Source organism: Canis lupus, chromosome 24 (assembly GCF_048164855.1).
Source record: "Canis lupus baileyi chromosome 24, mCanLup2.hap1, whole genome shotgun sequence".
NCBI lineage: Eukaryota > Metazoa > Chordata > Mammalia > Carnivora > Canidae > Canis > Canis lupus.
Window position 1 is genome coordinate 32,533,021 of NC_132861.1, and position 22,726 is coordinate 32,555,746.

The 22,726-nt window shown below is 43.6% G+C and overlaps 1 protein-coding gene and 2 long non-coding RNA genes across 12 annotated transcripts in view; 2 read left to right on the forward strand and 1 right to left on the reverse strand.

Moving 5' to 3' along the window:
- ADRA1A (adrenoceptor alpha 1A) overlaps positions 1-6,648 on the forward strand; it is a 110,375-nt gene extending 103,727 nt beyond the window's left edge. For 2 of the 10 annotated variants that reach the window (XM_072796197.1, XM_072796198.1), the window contains exon 4: positions 37-4,228. In XM_072796197.1, coding sequence (XP_072652298.1) covers positions 37-554 — 518 coding nt within the window. In that variant the 3' untranslated portion in view covers positions 555-4,228. Of the gene's footprint in view, positions 1-36; positions 4,829-4,937 lie in introns of those variants that run through there. The other 8 variants (XR_012016500.1, XR_012016499.1, XR_012016496.1 and 5 more) reach the window with 8 other exon arrangements.
- The window catches only part of LOC140615985 (uncharacterized), a 40,094-nt gene continuing 21,604 nt past the window's right edge, over positions 4,237-22,726 (reverse strand). Inside the window, exons 3-4 of the long non-coding RNA XR_012016502.1 lie at positions 5,406-5,595; positions 4,237-5,114 (exon numbers count right to left, since the gene is read on the reverse strand). This is a non-coding gene — a long non-coding RNA (uncharacterized lncRNA). The remainder of the gene's footprint in view (positions 5,115-5,405; positions 5,596-22,726) is intronic.
- Positions 10,598-16,354, forward strand: LOC140615986 (uncharacterized). The gene is made up of 2 exons (XR_012016503.1): positions 10,598-12,316; positions 13,637-16,354. It is a non-coding gene; the product is annotated as an uncharacterized lncRNA (long non-coding RNA).

Below are 22,726 nucleotides of genomic sequence, written 5' to 3' on the forward strand. Positions count from 1 at the left end.
TTGCAAATAATATGTACAATCTGTGTTTTCTTCCAGGGTCTTTCTTCCCTGATTTCAAGCCCTCAGAAACAGTTTTTAAAATAGCGTTTTGGCTCGGATACCTAAACAGCTGCATCAACCCCATTATATATCCGTGCTCCAGTCAAGAGTTTAAAAAGGCCTTTCAGAATGTCTTGAGAATCCAGTGTCTCCGCAGAAAGCAGTCTTCTAAACACACCCTGGGCTATACCTTGCACCAGCCCAGCCACACCCTGGAGGGGCAGCCCAAGGAGCTGGTGCGCATTCCAGTGGGATCAGGAGAGACCTTTTATAAGATCTCCAAGACGGATGGGGTCTGTGAATGGAAAGTTTTCTCTTCAATGCCCCGTGAATCTGCCAGGATTACAGTGTCCAAAGACCAGTCAGCCTGCACCACAGCCCGGGTGAGAAGTAAAAGCTTTTTGCAGGTGTGCTGCTGCATGGGGCCCTCGACCCCCAGCCATGGAGAGAACCACCAAATTCCAACCATTAAGATCCACACCATCTCCCTCAGTGAAAATGGGGAGGAAGTCTAGAGGACAGGAAAGGTCAGAAGGAAGGGGACTGAGGGGGATGAGCTTAGGCACCCATCCCACTTCCTACTTGGAAGGTCAGTTCACTCTTCCTGGAGGACAAGACAGGACTATGAGACTGGGGACCGCCTGGGAATGGGATGGGGGAAGAGACCCGACTCTTGGGCAGTGGGTAGGGCTTGGGGAAGAAGGAGGATGTCACACAACCATCCAGTTCAAAATGATGATAAACAGCATTTCCTTGAGGCTAATGCTCTCTCGGTCATCCTCTGAGGCTGCTTTCCACGTCTGGCCCTTGCAACAAAAAACACCATGGGAAACAGAATGTCATACACAATCCAAAAGACTATAAATATAAGGTTATGATTTCATCATGAATATTTTGAGCACACACTCTAAGTTTGGAGCTATTTCTTGATGGAGTGAGGGGATTTTATTTTCAGGCTAAACTTACTGACAGCCACGTTGGATATTTATGAGGAGAGGGCCCTGAGAGGAAGAGCCTTAAGATGGTGGCCAATATCCAGGCACATTATTTTTAGAGCACGTTTTAAATTCCACCATTTCTGACCATATCGTTTCTTGACTTGGGTGAAACTTGACAGTGAGATTTACCTTTTGCTGCAATTTGAGCGGATACTTCCCCCGATTCCCTAGAGATGAGGGTGAGGGGCACTCATTATGTGTCTGAACTGGTGGAGCCACACCCTCTAACCCTCTATGCTTGAGTCTAGACAGTCTGCAAAAAGATGGCTCTTCCTCATGGGAGACCGTAGAGATGAGGGTTGGTTTTTTCAACTTTACTGCTACAGAAAGAATTCCAGTAAGCAGTTCCAAGATCAAATCAAGGAAGGCTTCTCGTGAAACATATTCAAAGATCAAGGGGGTGGGGTGGGTGCTGGTTTCATGCTAAGAGGCTGCAAACTTCCTGCACAGCCTTTTCGATGTGGCCCAGAAAGGCTTTTCTTGGCAAATCGCTTACCTTTTCCAGAACACCATTATGAAAATCCAGAGCTTATACTATTTTGAGAGGCACAGCTGGACTTCCATTTTTCCTCAGCGGCTTTGCTACTGCATAATGAATGAGGTTCAAGGTCCTGAATGCACATGTAGCATGGTGGAATGAGCCTTATGATCCAGGTATATCCTTCCTGAACTTTGAGAGATACACGTGCTTAGCTTGGGAGGATACTGACTGGTCGCCAGAAAATCGTCTAAAGCAGGAATTTGCAAATAGTTTTCAACAGAAGCCCATTTAATCCCGTTGAAAGATCCAGGAGCCCGTTCACTTCATCTGTTCCCACTTTCTACGGGAACTTGGGGAACATTCTTTCTGTATACCAAATTCTGGTCACCCTGAATAACTCCGCTTATGACTAGAGAGGAAGAGGATTATCATATGTAACGAATTAAAATATTTTTCACTTTCCACAATAAGAGTTTAAAATACGATTTATGGGTTTGGAATAATTGGTGACCAGAATCGCTGATCTGAAACTGCTGGACTGACCATTTCGGTGACCTCTTCCCCCTATTTGAGTAATTTCCTCTATGAATTTCAAAGTAGGTTGTGGCTCCTGTTGAGCTTTCACAGCCAAGGCAGGGGCTCCTTATCTTTTCTTCTTCCTATGGGGCAAAATGCAAATGTCTTCAAATGCTTCTTGAAGGCTAATATCTTTGCGCACTGCCATGGTTGGGGGGGTGGGGGGCGGGGGGATGTTTGCATGTGGATTTGAGGCTGTTGTCGGCCATGCCTGGACATTGAATGTTTTGCTTTTTCAGCCTTTTCTGGAGAATGTCTTGCTGACCAGACAGGCGCTATGCCTTGTGCTTATAACGTTGATTCTGGCGTTAGATATTGGCTGGATTTTTAGATTCTTCTAGTCTGTCTGCATGTCCCATAACAGCTCTACCAGATGTGGTGTCCTATTATGGATAAAAGCATCAGAGAAGGACTTGACTATGCAAACTTCACTTGTCTTCTGCCTTGATAGGAAAGATACATTTCATTGTTGAGTTTCTTTCAGGATCTGAATATTAAAAACCACTTTGGTCAGGCTCCCTTTTCCAGGAAGAGCACGCCCATGAAAAGAATGGTAATTGTTTTGCTTCCATAAAATATGGCTCCCTTTAAACACCGTTTCCAGACAAATTTAAATTTTAGATTTTGAAAAACTAAGGATGACCAGAAAACTAGCATCAAAGCCACTTCTAATCAAAACAAACAAGTAGAAAATCTTTTGGTCATCAGATAAAAGCCATGACAATTGTATTCATGTGAAACTGTCCTTAAATAATTATCTGCTACACTCTTCACCAACCCCAGTCCCTCCAGGGAGGCAAACTTTAACATTTATTTCCTTTCCCATAACACAATATTAGGTATAAACACGCCAGTTTTACAAAAAAATTGATAATGTCACCCAAGACTTAGTCGAAGTGGGATAAACAATACTCAAGTTATTTTTTACTCATCCACAAAAATCTCTGTACCTTTGAGCATGCCAAAAAACTCTCTAAAATTGTCACAGTTAAACAAATGATTGTCATATTTATACTCACATGTTTACTGCTTCTATTTGGAGTTCGAAGAATTTACCCAGAGTAACAGTGGTCAAAATGTTTTCTCTAATGTGTTATAAAAAGCAGTTGCTTTGAGACTGTCTAAACATCACAAAAAAAAAATCCACTTGACATTATGGGATAGGCAAAATTTGAGTTTCTTCTGTGGTTTGAATTGTATGCATTAAGAAAGACCTTGAGTCTTTCTACTTAAACATTTCCCTAAGCTATGGCAAGGATTTCAAGAAAGCATTTTGCTTGTCACAGTTTTCTTCCGCTTGCCTTACTCCTGTCTCATCCAAGATCGTTCTGCCTGTCATCACTTTGTGTTTGCTAACACTCCAAAATATTAAGGTTTCGGACTCTCACTACTTACCTGGATTTGTCCATCTGTGGTGGACAGTGGTTTGGGGGGTAAATACATATATTTTTAAGTCTTTTTTGTTAGCTTCTTTTGTGGGCCAGGCATTGACAGGGCATTACATACCCCATTATCTATAAACCTCATAGCAATTTCACATTTCTATCTCAAAGGGAAAAATCTGATTGTTAGAAGTGATTAAGGACTCACCCTAGGCCAGTGAGGAACCGTGATTCAATCCTGGATCTGCCTAACACTAAAGTCTACACGTTTTTTCCAGTGCCTCTGCCTCCTAAACAGTGGGGGCAGTAAGGGGGGATGTACTCCAGTTCGGATTGGTTATGCTGAGGATATGAAACCATGCAGCATTTTAACGTTTTGTTTCTTGGGGATGTGCCTTCCAATTAAACCTCTGTACATCTACTGCCAGACTCCAGCCCAGCCAAATCCCCAAAACAGACCATAATCAGAAGGGTTGGGTGCCTACCTTTCAGACTGCACCATTTTTTAGGGGATAATGGCATGGAAAGTTATTCGGGCCTTGCAAGAAAGATAAATTCTATCAAACTGGGAGCAGGTGAGCATGTAAGAAAATGCAGAAGAGGCCACATTGGCTTAGAATAGCAAAACCCAGTTGGGGATATGAAACACATCGCTTAGGATGTCGGGGTTATTGAGTACCAATCACAGTCAATTGACACACTTTCAGGAAGTATATCCCTTTTTACAATAAATAAAAACAAATACAACATCACTCTCACCTGTATTCCAACATTTTTTTTTTTTATTTGAGTTGAAGAGACAGAGAGAAGGAATAAGAGATATTTCACCAGGTATTACACAGAGCCCAGAGAGCACGTCAAACACGTGGATTTCATGCATGTCCCCGTAGGGGAACAGCTCATAATGCTGATCCCCAGGTGCCCAGAGACATAGGCAGTCTTTGAAAATGAATAACCAGTTGGCAGCCATGGCTGTGGGTTAGCTGGTGTCCACTTGTTCTTGGATTCCTTTTTGCAAATGAAAGCTTTATGCCCTGAGTATCTCAGATTGCCTCAGCGCCTCAAAGTGAACCAACCCATCACCAGACCTTCTGGTCTAGTAAGTCTCGTGGTCACGGCCTAGGAGTGAGAACGTTTTAGGAACTCTTTGCTGGGGCAGGTAATTATTCACTCTTGAATCACAGCTACTTAATCAGAGCTTGACAAACATTCTCATTTGCTTCTGGGGTTGGTTCTGCACAGGTCCTCTTGCCAAAAGAGATGCTGCCTCTGCGTATGAGTACTTGTTGACTTAATTAAGGAAAGAGCTCTGCTCGTCAACAAAGGGAGAAGGGAGCCCAAGCACATGGAAGGTAAACTCTGCAAGCAAAAATAGGGTGACCAAAAAGAAGGCAATGGTGGCCAGTAGGAAGGCAATAGAGGTGTGCTCACTGTTACTCTGATTTCTTTTTATACTACTAGGACTTTTAATCCTGAAACCACCTGCACACAGCTCCGGTCCAGCCTGGTTGGAACACTGTTGGCACCTGCTCCTTGTCTACATACTGTGCTGGGGAGCAGGGCTGAGTCCAGGCTGCTGAGGGGTCCACCGTCTTCAAAAAGCAATGACAACAGTGGCCTCCTGGCCCTCCAAAGTCCCTGCAAGATGAGCAAGTGGAGATGACTTTGGTGACTGGGCTGGCAAAAGCAAGTTAGGATTTCGGCAGAGGACACCCAGGCTCTTCCATTGTTCCCATCAGCACTGCCTCACTCATGCCCCCTGCCCCAGACCCAGATGTCGTGGGGGCACAGGATGGAGCTTATCTGCTCTGTGCAGGAAAATATCATTTCTTCTTTGCTACCGCAACACGGATTCCTGAGTCTCCTACCTAAAAGGAAGGTTATGATGGTGGGCAGGGGGCAGTGTTGAGAAGGAAGAGGAAGACTTACCCTGGACATCGCTCAAAGCAGGATGCTTGGTTTAGTAACACTTTGCTGCAACTGATAAGCAAGGAACTGTCCTGAAGCTGGTTGCTTCTTCATTTCCAAAGACAAACTGATTGTCTTTCCTTTCCATGTGGCTCAGGAGTCGTTACATCACTTTCCCTCTATATTGCAGTCAACATGGCCACATCATAAGCTGGAAATGATTAGAGCTAAACTATGAGAAATACAGACTTAATCAGGTGAAAAAAATCTACAAGCAAATTCACACTGCATTTGTAGAAAACAATAATGAAGGCACCAGTCTATTAAGAAGCCTGAGTACGAAAAAAAAAAAAAAAAAGAAGCCTGAGTACAGGAGGTGCCTTCAGATGCAATAGAAAAGAAGCTAAGACAGGAAGTCCCAACATAAGCTTGTATATCTTCCCATTTATGTAACACTGTGTACTTATCCAAGTAATTTCGCCTATCTCAAGTCATCTCTGTGAGGGACAAAGAGAAGGAAGGGTGTATTATCTATACTTAACATATGAAGAAACATGGAGACATAGAGACTTAAGGATGATGCTTTGAATAGCCCCAAATCCAGCCTCTGACTCTGTTTTCCATGATACCCTCAGTATCCCCAGGGTCCTCTGTGTTTCTTGAGACCATGAATTTCCTATGTCACTCGTTCATCTCTGATCCATATTTTCAGTTCCATTGGCACCTTCTCTCCTATTCTGCCCCTGCCAGCGGCTGGGCAATACAAGATTGTTCTGAGTGCATATTTGTCTATGCTTTTCTCATTGGCTAAAGGACAAACAGATGTGATTCTGTTCTTTCTCCCTAGATAGGCAGCACCAGAGCTAAGGAAGTAATCGGGGCAAGGGATTCTTGGTTTGCTCAACAGGGTGACAAGCAAGGCAAAGCCAGCAGTGATTAACACCTTAAGAACCTCAGGAATGCAAAGGTCGCAAAAGAAGTTTCTAGAAGCTCCTCTTCCAGTGAGCCTGAGGGTTGTTGTTACATCCTTTTGTCATTGTCAGCAAGCTGCTTGCTTCCTCTCCTGCACCAGGCACTGCATTTGGCACCAAAAAAAAAAAAAAAAGTCCCAAGAGGCGCAGACAATCCCCAGCTTATGAGCTGGGTGTGTTCCAAGTTCATCTGTTGCAAGTCAAGAACAAATTTTTCCAAGAATCATTGTTACAGATGGGGGAGGAGAAGGGTGTTCCCAGACCAAGTAAAAAAATAAAATATATTTAATGTACACCTGGGGTTGGCAAACATTTTCTGTAAATAGCTAGATAGTAAATATTTGAGGCATAACATACACTCTTTGTCGCATCTTCTTTTTTGTTTTTTGCTTTTTGAGGGAACAACCCTACAAAACAAAAAACAAAGAAGCAAAAAAAAAAAACAAACAGCCATGAGCCAGATTTAGCCCATTGTCCTAATTTGCCATCCTTGATCTATGCTATCTCTAACTTATGGTATAGGAACAATAATAATGCTAAGCAGTGGATTTCAGTGTTCAACTTACAAGCATCTTTTTTTTTTTAATATACCATTGATATATCTCTACCTGACCACATTAATATTTCCAACCTGCATGATTTTTTAGATGAAGTGACAAGTTCATACTTGGGGGGAGGAGGAGGCTGCTCTGTGTAACCCATTCACCCAAAAGACATACTCTAGCAGGTCATTGTAACTTTTACCCAGGTATTGGGACAAGAGGGAAACACCCACCACCCCTGCCTACTGTTAGGTTCTGTAGAACAGGTAGGCAGCAGAAGTCCAGGGCATCCATGGGGTGGAGACAGGGTCTTTCAGCTTTTCACCCCACTGGCAAAATTTCCCAGCATAACCCAGCTGACTCTGCAAGTAGCAACAACCCGTGGGTGCCATTTGCCCACAGCTGATGTGAAATCCCTCCCGGAGCACTGGAGCCTGTTGAAGTGGTGGTCCCAAGAGGCCATTGGGGGCCATACCTGGCTCCTTGGGAAGGACTTCTGACTGTGGTACCCTGTGCCAGGACATCTGAGGGTCCACCTTGGGGATCACCAAGAAACAGGGTAACAGAAAGAGATGTTGGAGGGGAGGGACATCTTCCAAAGACAAAAATTCACTTCGAGCGGGACTTCTTCTCTTCTTCATCCTTTTCCTTCTTCTTTCCCTGTTTCTCATTTCAGTTTAAGCCTGAAATCACCTTACTAGACTAAAAATGACATTGCCATGGAGAAACATTCAGCCATCCCCTGCAACGATGAAGCCATGACTCTCAAAGCTAGCATGCCCGTCCCCGTCCTCTCGGGCAGTGAGGGGAGACAGATGCTGTCAGTTGGAAACGAGGGGTGCTCTTCTGGTGGCCTAGGACAAGATCCACAGTGTTGAGACCTGAGACTCGGTGACAGGGCCAGGGCCGGGGCGAGGGGGGTAGAACATGGGATGGTAGCAGGTGCAGAACTGATGAGAAAGGACCTGCAGATATTGATAATGACATCAGTAATATATGAAATAATGGAACACTATCAAAAATATTGGTACTAACAGCAGTGCCTCGGTTGGGCCCAGAAAGGAAGGCCTGGGCTGGTGCTCTGTGGCAGCTACCCTTCCTCTCTGTGTTCCCTTCAGCTTTGATCCTGTCCCTCCGTCCTTCCCAGTCTCCTTTCCTTGTCCCTGCCTCTCTCTCCATGATTCACCCTCTACTTTTTTCAGACTGACAAGCAACAAATGATGGGGTAGGTACCCTGGCCCCAGAGGGTGCCTGTTCCCATGGATACCCTGCTCTGTGCATTGCCCTGGGTGGCAAAGGGGGCTTCCCGCAGCTCCTCTGTCCCCTCCCCAAGTCAGGCCTGAGACTGCAAGCTGGTGTCCCTGAAGCCTCGGGGAGCCCCGGGCAGGAGATGGGCGCCCCCGTGAGGACTTATACCTGTGCCCCCATGACTGTCTGTCTGCACTTGTCAGTTCCACTTGAAGGCAGGTGCAGACACAACGTGCTGCTGGTCAAGTGTGGTTTCCTGTTATTTCCATGCCCACCCATGGGTGAGCACCTCTTTTACCAGTCGCCACCTCTCGCTCTGACATTTTGGAAGTCTTTACTGAGCCCTACGATGTCACCTTCTCATTCTCTTCTGCATCGTTTGTCTCTAGCCTCTGTGTGCCTTTACCTTTCATTCTCCCTCTTAGGCCCTAGTGCCTTCAAGATGTGATTAATCCCAAAGCAAACCTGGTTTCAGGTTAGCATTAAGCAATGATTGCTCCCTCAGAAGGCATACCCTAAGCAAAACTGAACAGAACTCAACCAGGTGACAGGTGCTCCTTGGCTGGTGCTCCCATCTGTCCCCGTCCCTGCCAGCAACTCTGCCGCTGGAACTTGTTCATGGACTCTCTCTATTCTCTCATCATAACTCTGTGCCAGGAACCTCTCTCCTCTACGAAAAGGGTCCTCTCCTGTTTTTGCTGACACAGCTCCATGCATGTGTAACCCCCTGTGGTAGTCTGCTGGGGCGTCAAAGCAAAGTACCCCGGACTGGAGGCTTCAACACAGATGTTTATTCTCTCAAAGTTCTGGAGTTTGGACATCTGAGATCGAGGGTCTGCAAGGTTGTCTCTTCTGAGGCCTCTCTCCTCAGCTTGTGGCTGGCCACCTTCTCCCAGTGTCCACACATCACCTTCCCTCTTCCCTCTTCCCTCTTTTTCTAAGGACACAGCCTGATTGCATCAGGGCCCACCCCAATGACCTCATTTAACCTTAACCGCCTCTTTAAAGAAACTTTCTCCAAATGCAGTCTCATTCTGAAGTCCTGGGGGTTAGGAATTCAACATATAAAATTGGGGTTGGGAAGGGACAATTTACCCCATAAACCATTCTCCCCATTCTCTCCTTTCTGCCTATAAAATCTTATCCACAATTCTTTCCCCCAAATCAAAAGTTCAGATTCAGCCCTTCCTGACTATCTTCTCTGAGTTCCTACAGTATTTGTCTCTAAACTGTGTTCGATAGTTAATTGTGCACTCTATTTTTTATCTTTCTGTTGCTTTTTTAAAAATCTATATTTTTTTTCACTTTAAAAGTACTTTGCGCCCCTACAAGTTCTGTCTTTCAACCAGATTAAAACTCCTGGAGAGAGGGAGCTGTCATGACACTTCGGATGCCCAGAACTGTCCTCAGCCCCCGAGGGATCCTAGCTAAGGATCCTTGCTCCTGCTGAGCAAAAAGAGACAAGGGACCAGAGCCAAGCGCTAGTTACAGGCAGGGGCTGGGAGACCAGGTCCACAGGGCATTTGGAAATATCAGATGCCCCACCAGGAAGGCTCAAGTAGTAATAGGACTTCTGAAAAGTTATAGTGGGATTCTAATCAGAGTGCAGAGCACAGCCATGGGGAATCCCAAGTTATCTGCTATCTTGAGTCAGGCAAGCACTGAATCTCGGAGACCTCTGCATCCAGGAAAGCAGACCACTGTCTATGAATGGGACAGCCCCTGCACCCTGAAAGCAAGGTGAGATGCGGTAAAATCGGGTGAAGAATCAACAGCAGAACCCAGTGCCAGGAAATGGGTCACAGAGGAGCACGCCGTAGGCTGTGATCACCTCGGGGCCCCAATCCCAGCGATGGGGGACCTAACGCCATTTCAGTCATGTCTGCCCTATGTCAATAGCAGCATGGAAAATGGGTGCTAATGAGCCTTCAGGTAGCTTTTCCTACACCATGTCTCACAACCTAGAAAGAATAAAGGAAAGGAAGCGACACTTAACTTGATTGGATATGAGTGGGAAACAGCCATTCCCTGCTCAAAGGCATTTTAATTCTAATCCTCTTGAGACCACCTCCCAGTAGTCCTGCCCCAGCCCTCAGAGCCTCTAGTTTAGGGTCTTAGCCATGGCAGTTCCTGCCTGTCGAGTGCTGCTGTCCATACCATGTGGCTTTAGAGTGTCTTGGCCTGGTCACCTTGCTTCTCTTGAGAAATTCAGTCCCATTTCTGTTTCATCAACCCCACCTAAGCCTTTTATAGTAGACAAATTGATTGCTGGCATAGTACTTCCCTGGCAGCCATGGAATGATATCTTCTCTCCTGCCTGGTTCCTGCTGGTTCCTGCTGAGAAGCAAAGAACATTTACCCTCATTTGGAAGGATCAGGACCATCCAATAACAGATTTGATTGAGTGTAGCAATGGCTTATTGATTTATCCACTAAAAGAAAGAAGAAGAAGAAAGAAGAAAGAAGAAAGAAGAAGAAGGAGGAGGAAGAGGAGGAGGAGGAGAAGGGAGAAAAAAAACTTGTTTTTCTTCCCCAGTCTGGTCTCCATTCCTTTTGCTAAACCCAGCTTTATCTTCATAATGAAAAGGTTTCAGCTCTGCAGCTTGGCTAATTGAAGTTTCAAAGGTTGGAAAGCCTCTGGCTCATTAATCAAAAGCTGGGGAGCAGCAGGATGAATGCTCTGCAGTCCGCAGCACCTCCCCCACCCAGCCCGTGTGTCCTGGCAGAGATGACAGTCCTTGTAGAGGGCAGGGAAAGAGGGAGCTTTGATGAATAGGTAGGTGGATGGGCAGCTTTAATCAAAAATAAAGGGTCCCCAAATGCAATCTGACAAGAAGGCTATTAAAAAAGTAAAGTGATGAAATCTTTTTAAGAGCAAAACAAGGGCTGCCTGAGTGGCTCAGTGGTTGAGTGTCTGCCTTTGGACCAGGTCATGATCCCAGGGTCCAGAATCAAGTCCCGCATCAGACTCCTCACGGAGAGCCTGCTTCTCCCTCTACCTATGTCTCTGCCTCTCTCTCTATGTCTCTCATGAATAAATAAATAAAATCTTAAAAAAAAAAGAGCAAAACAAGCAAGTATTACAAACATTTAAATAATTATTAGTTTTCTACATACTCTCTTAAGGGGGAGTTGAACATTGTCTAGGGGCTAATTGGATTAAAAAGGAGGGTCCCACACTTGCTTATATCTCCATCTCCAGGAGCTCACTTCACCCTCTGCCTTCCTATCCTGAACATCACATGCCACCCTGATAGCTAAACTTCAGCACACACTCACTGACATTCTGCAACAGAAAATTTGCTTCAGCTTTTAAAGCCTGAATCAAAACACATGCTTTCTTCATCAAATGCAGAGGGAAGAAAATAGCTCCTTTTGTCTCTAGGGTATAACAAGTCACAGGCAGCCCACTTTCCAGTAACACCACACCTACTTAACCCAATATTGCAGACAAGGAAATGAGTGCGCTCCGTATGATGCACTATGATGAGGTATAAAGTTTAAGTAGGAGGAAATACGTTTAGAGCATCTACTATGTGCCAAGAAGTCCTTTGCACATTTGGAAATGGTAAAATGTAAGATTATTTTTTAATTTATTTATTTGGAAAAGAGAGAGAAAGAGAGTACATGAGCAGGAAGAGGGGCAGAGGGAAAGGGAAAGAGAATCCCACACAAGCTCCACACCCAGCAAAGAGACTGTTGTGGGGCTCAATCTCCCGACTGTGAGATCATGACCTGAGCAGAAATCAAGAGATGCTCAAATGCCTGGGCCATCCAGCTCCTCTAAAATGTAAGACTTTACAGTCACCTTACAAAAGAAGCGTTTTCACAGAGAATCGGTACAGTGATATGGGTGTGAGAAGAATACAGAGTAAAGTCTGCAGGGAGTAAGGAAAAGGACAAAGACTGGAAAGAGTTGAGCCTTCCAGGACCTCTTCCTGCACTTAATTCACCTGTCCTGGCCATTGGCTTGGCCTGACCTTACCTCTTCCACCGAGAACCAGTCATCAGAGGAGAACTAGCAGGATCTTATCAGTAGGGTTGTGGGAAGAGCCATGGACTGGGAGCCACAAGGCCTGGGCTGAATTCCAGGCCCCATCTTATTACCTAAGACATCCGGAACAAGTCATTTGACCTCTTTTGACTGCATTTTCCTCCACTGTGAAATGAGGTAAGCAAATAAACTGGCACACATAAAAATGCCTCATGGGCTGATACAGCACACAGAATCATAGTAGACCCCCCCCAATAAATGCTAGCACTCTTTCTCTGTCTTCATTTCCCCTCCCAAATGCTATATAAATACAACTTTATTATAACACCTTTAAGGTATCTTAAAGCACTGAGAACTCCACAAGCAGGAAAAGATGGAATTAAGTCTTTCACTTTGCTTTCCATAAATCCCAGTTCGGGTTGATCTGTGTCCAGAAGTGGGTCGTTACCAGTTCAAGACACTAATTAGTCTTTCATGAGAAAGTCACAAGAGGTGTGGTACCATTGCTTGGCTATCATTCCTAAGTTTAGAATGCAGGCACCAAATTCCAAGTTTCTGTTATCAACACCCCCACTGCCCCCACTGCCTACCACAACTATGCTATTTTCTTTGGATTAGAAATACCCTCACCAGAGCATTCTGCTTTAATTTTTAAAAATCAGACTCACTGAACTACTTTGAAGCCAAGTTCTCAGATTATAGGCAGCCCAGAACAAGAGTACCTGTCTGAGGGCCAGCGGTTGTAATCTCTTTCAAATTAACTACTTACTTGGCAGTAGGAAGTATTTTGTTATGATGGTTGTTCTATGAAAGACACTGTGTAGCATGCAGTCATTATATAAAAGATGTGTGTCTGTGTTTATGGAAATGATGCTATGAGAAAGAGAAATGATTTTGGCCACTGGAAAGCAGTAGAAAATTTGAAGCAAGGTTTCGGTTTAAAACCATCTAAAGAAATAGGGCACCACCTGGCCTGGGTTACTGTCAGAAGTGTTTAGAAGATAAAACAGCAAATTCCCAGTCATGACCCATAGGCAGTTTTTATTTCAGTCAAAACTGAAACCCACATCATGGAAACATCAACTCAGTCTCAGCTCTAATTTCAAGTTGTCAGTGAGAACCTTGGTACTTCTATGGACCCTCTTAAATGATCTGCAGGCCCCTTCCATGCAGGTGGCTTGACAGGAAAATCCATACTGCAAGCTCCACTCCCCATGGCTCAGTCTGTGTGGGGCAGGCAGCCATACTCAGAGGCTGTGCTTGACAGGGACCTGCCACCATCTCCCTGCCAAATGGTTTCTCATAACTCGGAATCTCAAACTTGTTTTACATGGAAGGGGAAAGTCACTTTCGGGGATAAAGTTCTTGGCCCAACTCTGCTTTGTGTAAACACGGTCTATGGCTATTTTGGTCTTCTGGGTTTTGGGAAGCCGAGTTATGGGCAAGGGTGAATGGGTTGGTGTTGGCCCACATTTAAAAGTTTTTTCATTCTTTCAGTGCTAGGGGAAGGAAAACTGAGAACATCACCTCAGAGGGACCAGAACGGAACTGCGTTAACCAACAGGGAAATAAATATGGGCCTCCATTTAAAAAGAACCAGCTCTACCAAAGTAAAAGATAACCGTGAAAATGGATATGTTGAGTTTGTAGTAAGAATTCTTACTCTACACTCTACAAACGGGTACAATCTTAGTCATGTTGATACATGATGCTTGGTACATTAAAAGTATTAACATAATTCATTAAAGGTCAATGTGCCTTTTTTGTGAGGGAACATATACTCATTCATTACATGAAGCCAACTTCATGTCCATTAGTGCTGTCTTCACGGCCCAATGAAGTAGGTGCCCAGCCCAGGTCCCTTTCCTGCTACCCATTGTCTTTTGAATCCAACTCTGAAAACTGTATTTGGATGGATTTACTTATTTATCAAGCATTCATCTAAGACACAAGTCTAATATATTACCCTTGTCAGTGCTGGGACAATAGTGATTTAAGGAGTGACTGTGGATATAAAGACAGAAAGACACATTTAGGGAGAAAATAGTGCAATTTTTGCTCAGGACGACTTCCCCTGTTGCATTCTTAAACATTAAACACTAAAGTTCTCTTCATGTCCCTCAAATTCTAGCACCTCCATAAAAGCTGAGGAAGCCATGCTGCATAACCAAATCACCTTTTTCCAAGGGAAGCTGTCATTGCACACAGCAGTCTTTTGCTCCTCTGTCCATTCTGTAATATTCAAGGAGAGCTCCAGACAGTGGAGGAAACAAGGGTGGACACATGGTCCTTGTCCTCAAGGTCTATGGAGAGGACAGGAAAGTCAACAATTATAGTAAAATGTGGTAAAGCTCTGTGGCACAAGAATTCACACAGAACCAAAAGAGTTTAGTGTAAGGCACCCAAGCCACCCTTGGAGTTAGGCTTTTCAAAAAGGTGACTTCTAATTTGGATCCTGGAGGACAAAATGGAGTGGGAAACAGAAGGAGTTGTTCCAAGCAACTAAGGACTGAACCCATGCAAAGGCCCAGGGACTGGTGAACCTCACACACGTGCTGGGATTGCCTCTCCCTCCAGCTTGACAGGTCACATGGAAATCAGCTTTCTATTTCATGGCAGCCAGTTGGCTCTACAAACCTCATACCTCAAGTCCCATGCAGGAAAATCATGCCTGATTTTCTTCCTACTTTGTTTAAGCCAAGGATGAAACAAGGAAGAACCCGTAAATTATGAGCCAGGGGATTTCCTGCTAGAGCTCCTATGTTAGGCTTGACTGAATATTGAAAGGCCTTGGTTTCTCAGTTGTCTGATTCTCTTTGTTTTCAAGGCTTAGCACACAGCATTACAGTGGGATGGCTAAACAGAAAAAAAAAAGTCTATTTCTCATTGTGCAAATAAACATTTGTTGAACATGAAGTGGCTAATCCATAAGAATAACCCAATGCTTAGGAAGTCTTTGCAAGTAAATCTTACATGATGCAATTCAGTGTTTTTTAAAATTGAAGAATTGTTTTTAGCACAAAAATGTCATATAATATTTTAAAAAGGAGTTTTCCCCACCATGCAAAAATGCAGAATATAAATCACTAGAATCACTAGAGTCCCTCGAGGCTACTTTCACAACATCCATCATTGGAAGGTGGGTATCAAGACACTGCTATAGTAGCAAAGGGTAACTGGCAGATTTTGCAAACCCAATGCAGCAGATGTGGTGGGAGCAACTGAAATAAAATGAGACCTGAGTGTAGCTGCACTGCTACAATCAATTAGCAGTTGGGAAGGACTTGACTTGCTGGAACTAAGGAAAATAATTCTGGAAGTTCATTCTGTCTGTGAAATTAAAACTATATTTTAGTAAATAAAGCTGATGCCATTTAAACATGAACCTGGCTTTAAAAACATTTCCTGGCTTACTGCAGCTTTTCTGCTTGTCTACTCATTAGATCTGTTCAAAATACAAACATGGCATTTCCACTTTGCCAGAGAAGCAAATGTGGGCTGACTGGCTGATTTTAGCTGCTATGATTTTCCTGTAGCCCTTGCAATTGTCACGGTGAATAAGGTCCCTGCAGGGACATTTTCTAACTATGCAGTATTTGTGGACTACGCCATCTTCTCCAGGTTTTAGTATTTGGTTGATTGAGTTGATATCATGACCTTGCCCTCCGTGGAACAAACAAAATTCATCTGAGCCTTGCTGAGTTTGGTATGTGATCTATGCTGTAAAAGAGAATTGTCTCCCAAGTCAGACTAAGTTGTTCATGTATGTGAGTCATTATACTTGAACTTGCTGCAGCATTTTGTATTGATGCATATATATGACACCCAGGCTGACTGCAATGGCTTCTGAAGCATCTAATTCCTTTTAAATCGATTCAGTATCTTTGAAATGTGCTGGTTATGTGTTCCTGAATTTTCTACATGCCTATTTTTACAGGTTCATTTGTTTTATGATGTGATGTGGTGAATAATCACATCGGTTATTTTTTTTGAAGGCAACAAATGTACATATTCCTAAGCAGATGAATAAATTATTGAAAAAATATACTTTATGAATCATACAGTTCACTGTTTAAAAGGAGTTTATTTTATTTGTTTAATAAAGTGACTGTTCAGGTTATAAGCATTTATATTGTCCTTCTAAATATGGATGCCATAATATTTAAGCATTGTTGAATATTGATGTATGTTCCCTAATAAAATATTTTAAACCTCTTTTAGACACACAGCGCCCTGGTTCTTTGATCATAATGTATCGTTAACATGTCAGTTGAGAAGTGGAGTGGGCAGCTCAGAGAAGGAGAGTTGGGATTTGACCAGCAAAGAGCACAGATGTAAAATATGCTGGTTGGCAGCATTCAAGCACAGGTAAGAGCCAAAATCCAACAGCATCATCCAGATTAGAGGGAGGGAAATGTGGTAGTGGAATCAGGCATAGGAGAACATTGAATGTCTTTAAGGCTGGGTATATTAAGTGACCCAAAGCCAAGGCAATATGTTAGGGAGGCTAGTGGTCGGAGAAGGTCATGGGCAACATGATTGATTTGACAGGAGTTCTTCAGTGGAGATTCTCATTTGACCACGTTCTCAGAACCTGCAAGGCTCAGGATTACCTTCTGAGCCCCATTCCCTCAAGGTATCATGATGGCATCACTGGGGACAAGAACAGTGGGGTCAGATTGTCACAGGCTTCAAATTCCTTCAACCACTTGCCACTTATATGATCTCAAGCCAGTTATTCAACCCTTCTGTATCTTAGTTTTCTCTTCTCAAAGACAGGGTTGATTATTATACATCACTCAGATTACTGCTGGAATAGTAAAATAAAACACTGTCTGTAAAATGTTTTGAAAAATGCCTGACATCTAGTTGGTAACCAGCAATTTTCAGTGTGACTGCCCACAAAGATGACCACTGCCCTCCTGGTGATGAAGGGTCATTATATTTTTTACCCAAAACCCTTAGCGTCTAAATCAAATGATAGAGTCACATCTCCTATACTGATTTGGGTTTTGCCAAATGGTGGTCCTGCAGATGTTCTGTTGGTCACATTTCAGTTGTCATGATGGCTCAGTTGTCATGATGGTGGCCCTGGACCTCCCCCCCCTCCCCGCCCCCCGAGCTTGGGCAGTGGAAGGCAGATACAGGATGGAAGAGCATCCGGAGATACATGAAAGTTTGCAGTTGCTCAGGCTTTATTTTCCCAGAGCTTGGAAGTGGCATAACTAGTTTGCGGACTAGCATTACTGGGTTATCCTGATGACTTCTCTTTTCAACTAATTTAGCTTTTGCCCCAGGATCTAAACTATGGAAGACAGAAACAAAGGAGACATGATCAGTTCTGCCACTGATTATAATTTATGGTACTATTATCAATAATTTGACATGAAAACATGCATCTTTGTCAAAATGCTTTGGAATCATATTGTCCGGGTTTGAATCCTAACCAGTGATGTGTCAGTAAAAGTTTAGCAACCATATGTCAGAGGAAAACACATTTTTAAAAAAGCATACCATGTGGTGTATTTGCCAATTTCTGTGATGTAAATTCTCCTACACTGACAGATATCAAGTGGCCAACATGACATCATAGAACATATCTTGAGGAACAGATTGGACACGGTTGCCCCTTTGGAGCCTGTACAGCCACCTTCAGCACACCACAGGTCCCATCTGTGCCCCTTACTAGTGTGTGGCCTAAGCCCATCTGTGTGTATAATGGTAACACTTTCTCATCAGACTGAAACATGTAAAGAATTTCTGTGCTTACCGCATAGAACCACTTTGTATAGGCACAAAGCAGAAACCATCTCCGGGGAGCAGAAGTGTTCATCCTTAATTCCTAGTGCAGCCACTCCTCTGGAATATGTGTGGTAGTACTGTGATCCTTTTTTTTTTTTTTTTGATATTATATTACATTGACTCCCTACCACCACTCCACTTCCACTGATTTTGTTAGTCTCTGTTCTAGACTGCAAAAGTTTCTTACTGAAATTCTATTCTTTGGCATTTTTACATTAACCATTTAATGATCCTGTGAGCCAGTTTCCTCAAAGAGCCTCTTAATGCCAAATCATTCTGCGAGCCAATTATTATTATCTCTCCGGTTTATAAATGCAAATTGCCTCCAACAGAGTTTGTGAAAAATAATTATTCTGTCGTAGGTGGACAGAAAAACTACTCTCTCTGTGCCCACTCTTCGCTCCGTTATTATGTTCTGATCCACACCCTCTTTTCAAAAATAATATATGTACACGACAAAGTAAATAATTAACTCACTGCAGCATCAAGGGGTAGGGATGAGTTTGGGGCTCCTGAATGCTACCATAGGGCATTCTGCAGTTCTTTCTGCAAGAACTATGCATAGAAAGACAAGAACCAAAGTAGAATTTATTCATCCCCTAGAGCTCTGTTCCCACCTATGGTTTCTTTTTTTTTTTTTTTTTAAGATTTTATTTATTGATTCATGAGAGACACACACACACACACACACAGAGAGAGAGAGAGAGAGAGAGGCAGAGCCACGGGTAGAGGGAGAAGCAGGCTCCATGCGGGGAGCCCAATGCAGACTCGATCCCAGGACTCCAGGATCACGCCCTGAGCCGAAGCTCAACCACTGAGCCACCCAGGTGTCCTCCACCTACGCTTTCTTAAACCAACTTGTTTGAGTCTAAAATATCCAAGGGCACCTGGGGACTCAGTCAGTTGAGCTTCCGACTCTTGATCTCTGCTTAGATCTTGATCTCAGGGTCATGAGTTCAAGACTCTCATTGAGCTCCACATTAAGCATGGAACCTATAAAAATAAATAAATAAAAAGAAAAGAAAGAAAGAAAGAAAGAAAGAAAGAAAGAAAGAAAGAAAGAAAGAAGAAAAAGAGGAGGAAGAAGAAGTGTCCAGATTTTAAGAACAAACTCTAATGCCCACTCCATTCAGCCCCATGAACAAGGCACTGGTAAGAAAGCTGAAATTGGGGGAATCCCTGAGTGGCTCAGAGGTTTAGGGCCTGCCTTTGGCCTGGGGCATGATCTTGGAGTCCTGGGATCGAGTCCCATATCAGGCTTTCTCTGTGGAACCTGCTTCTCCCTCTGACTGTGTCTCTACCCGCCCCCCTCGAATAAATAAATAAAATATTAAAAAAAAAAAAGCTAAAATTGAAAGTATAATTATGGTCACATCTACTTCTCCAAGTGAAGCTCTGATCACAATGCAATGAGGACGGGAACTGAAGGAAGAAGAGTGGAAACCTGCCCACTAAGAATGTAAGGTCCAAGAACAACCAGGCAGAGTGTACATTTCTCCTCAGTTCGGCAGAGGTGGGGCCTTACGAGCAAAGGACACCAATGAAAATAAATCCAAAGTTTCTTCCTTTCTATGAACAAAGGTAGAAGTACAAGGAGAGAAGCAGACGTTCTTCCCACCCTCCCCACAGATATATCATGTATGAGTGTAAGTTGAAAAGTAATACTTCCATCTCTAGTCCTACTTCCCTCAAACTAACTACCATTACCATTTTCTTGTGAATTCATTCATTCAACATGTATCTATTGAACATGTATTATATGCCAGGCACCATCTCAGGATCCATTAATAAACAAACCCAGGGATGTTGCCTCATGAAACATCCATTCTAGAGCATCTTCCAGAAATGCTCTGTGTGCAGGCAAACATATGGATCTTTTAAATATCTTTATAAAAGCAGAATACACAGATATTCTGATCGGTTATAGCAGATGCATTTTTATAGTTCTGTGATTAAGCAGTTGGTCAATCCCCAATTATCTTAGATCTCTGAGGTTTTGCCTTTACAGACATCCTACAAAGTTAATTAAGCAAAATCCAGTCTCTTGCCCTTTGGAAAGTTACATTTTGATATCATGTGTTCTACAAAAAGACTTAGAGCTTATTTTAGAGCTTCTAGCATATTTAGGAGCCCATAAACTTATTTCAACAGTGTTGTCACTGCTTAAAATATTTTTGGAACTCTTCAGAGATTGCCTTGGGGTCAATTTATATACAGTACCTCCCCTAAAAAAATCCCGTGTATTGCCACAAATAGTACTAGACCAGACCACGAAAGGTCTTGCTCCAACACGGAAGGTGAGCCTTTTAGCTGAGGGGACAACTTCAGAGATCGGCCCTGTTTGACTCTGGGTGACTGGTGCTGATGCTTTGGCTAGACTCCTCTGTCATCTTGTTGGCCAAACATAAGCTGGGAGAGTTAAACCACTATAAAAAGCCATTCTGCATAAATTCAGTGGAAAAAATTAGGTCAATGGTTTTCAAACTATTAAAAAAAAAACAGTGCAATCCTTTCTTTGGATGGAATCTTACACAGAAGCACAATATGGCAGAACAAAGAAAAGCAGAACAGTACTGGAATGATGTGGGGAGTAGTGTAAAGCCCCAACCACACACACACACACTCACACACACACACACACGACCTCTCCCTGGTGGCCTCTATGGGACCCTCAAGACTCCCTAGAGCAAGACTTATACAGCACTGAACTGCACATTCTTCTGGGGCAATGGGTATCTTGCCTTCCCATAGCCCTGACACACCGCACCCAGCCAATAAAGGTTTTCCAAGAGCAAAAGGGGATTGGGTAGTAAAAGGGTATGGGGGAGGTGGGTGCAGTGAGATGTCTCCTTAAGCAGCTCAGTTTTTAAAGAAGCCTGCTAAAGATCAATAAAAGGCCAATTATCAAGAATAATTACCACACAGATGTTCATATCTGCCCGAATGATTTCCTAAAGGTGGAAATCCAAAACAAGCAGAATGTTATGAAGTCTGCCAAAAGAAATAGAGGTGTACTAACTCTCTTTGAATTAATCATGGGATGAGTAAGGGACAGGCCCATAGTTGGACAGGATGGGGTAGTGACAACTAATAATAGAACACGAGACAAATACTCAATTTCCATCTTGTTCCCTTCTTCTTCAGCAGAGAGAATAGTCTGTTTAAAAACAAGAAACAAAAAAAAAAAATAAAAATAAAAACAAGCAACAAAAGGGCACCTGGGTGGCTCAGTGATCGACCTCTACCTTTGGCTCAGGTTGTGATCCCGGGGTCCTGGGATCGAGTCTTGCATCGGGCTCCCTCTCAGGGAGCCTCTCTCTGTGTGTCTCTCATGAATAAATAAAATCTTTTAAAATAACCAATAAATAAATGATATAAATAAAAATAAAACAAGAAAAGTAATGTATATGTGTTTGAGCAGAAATTCATGGGAATCATAGCCAAGGCAGGTGGAATGACCAGGAGAGGCCCTGGCTCGGGAGCCATGGCAGCAGTGGAGGGGACCCATGGAGGAGGACGAATTGGGTCTCTGAGGGGCCTGGGACCCACTATCCACCTTCCCTCAGCAAGTTCTGAATAAATTAAGAAAAAAAAATTGGTCAGGGAATGGCAATTAATTAACACTTGTTTACTACTTAAGGATTGTTCTAAATGTGTTGTATATGCTAACTCATCAAATGCTCCCAACCAACCTATGAAGTGGATTTGATTATTTTCCCCCTTTTATGGAAGAGAAACTAAGGCCCAGCAGGATATAGGAGTTTGGAAACATACACAAACCTTAGTAGCAAAGCTAGCTATTTTAAACCAGTTTCTCTGACTCCAGAGACCAGTCCCTTAACCAATGTGCTATGATAGCTTTGGAAATTGGACTGTCAGAGGGGAGTTTGCTAGTAAAACCCCAAGTTGGAGGATTGAGCTTATATGAACGGGCAAATGAGCTTTGTGTGGGGCTGCCCTGGGGGAAGGGCAGGCCCAGGGCCCAAGGGGTGAGGGTGCCACCTAGGAATGGCATAGCCTGGAGGGGCAGAAGGACACTGCGACTCCCAGAGGCCAGCTCACTGGATAAAAGAAGACAAAGAGCCCGAGCTGAGCCTGCCCTACTTGTTTCTTCCAACCTCTTCAATCTGATTAAGCTCCTCCATGGGATGGATGGAAAGAAAGATAAATAGTAGGGAAAAGCTCCTCCCTCTAACCCCAAGCACATAGGATGCTCTGTAAGGTCAGGGGAGCAGTGGGCCCCAAGTCCAGTAAGAAGCCAAGTTCAAGGCAGTACAAAAACCCAGTGATGAAGCAAAGTGGATGGGCTGACTACCTGCAAATGTCTAAAATCAGGAGCTATCCCGGCATTAAAGAAGCTGCCAAAAATGAAACTGGGGACCCTGGGCAAAGAGTCAGCAACTATGTCACCATTCATTACGTGGCTTCAAACACCTTTATGTGGCAGGTACTCTAGACACTCTGCCCAACCTGCTCTTTACAGCCAGCTTTTTTTTTTTTTTAAGATTTTATTTATTCATGAGCAAACAGAGACAGAGACATAGGCAGAGGGTGAAGCAGGCTCTCTGCAGGGAGACCGATGCAGGACTTGAACCTAAGACCCCAGGAGCACGACCTGAGCCAATGGCAGATGCTCAACTACTGAGCCACCTGGTGCCCCTACAGCCAGCTTTTAAAGCACATAGTATGTTCCTTTTACAGATGAGCAAACTGAGGCACGGCGGGATTTAGGCACCTGTTCCATTTCCCAGCTGTTAAATGCCAGAGCCATATTTTCTCTCTGGT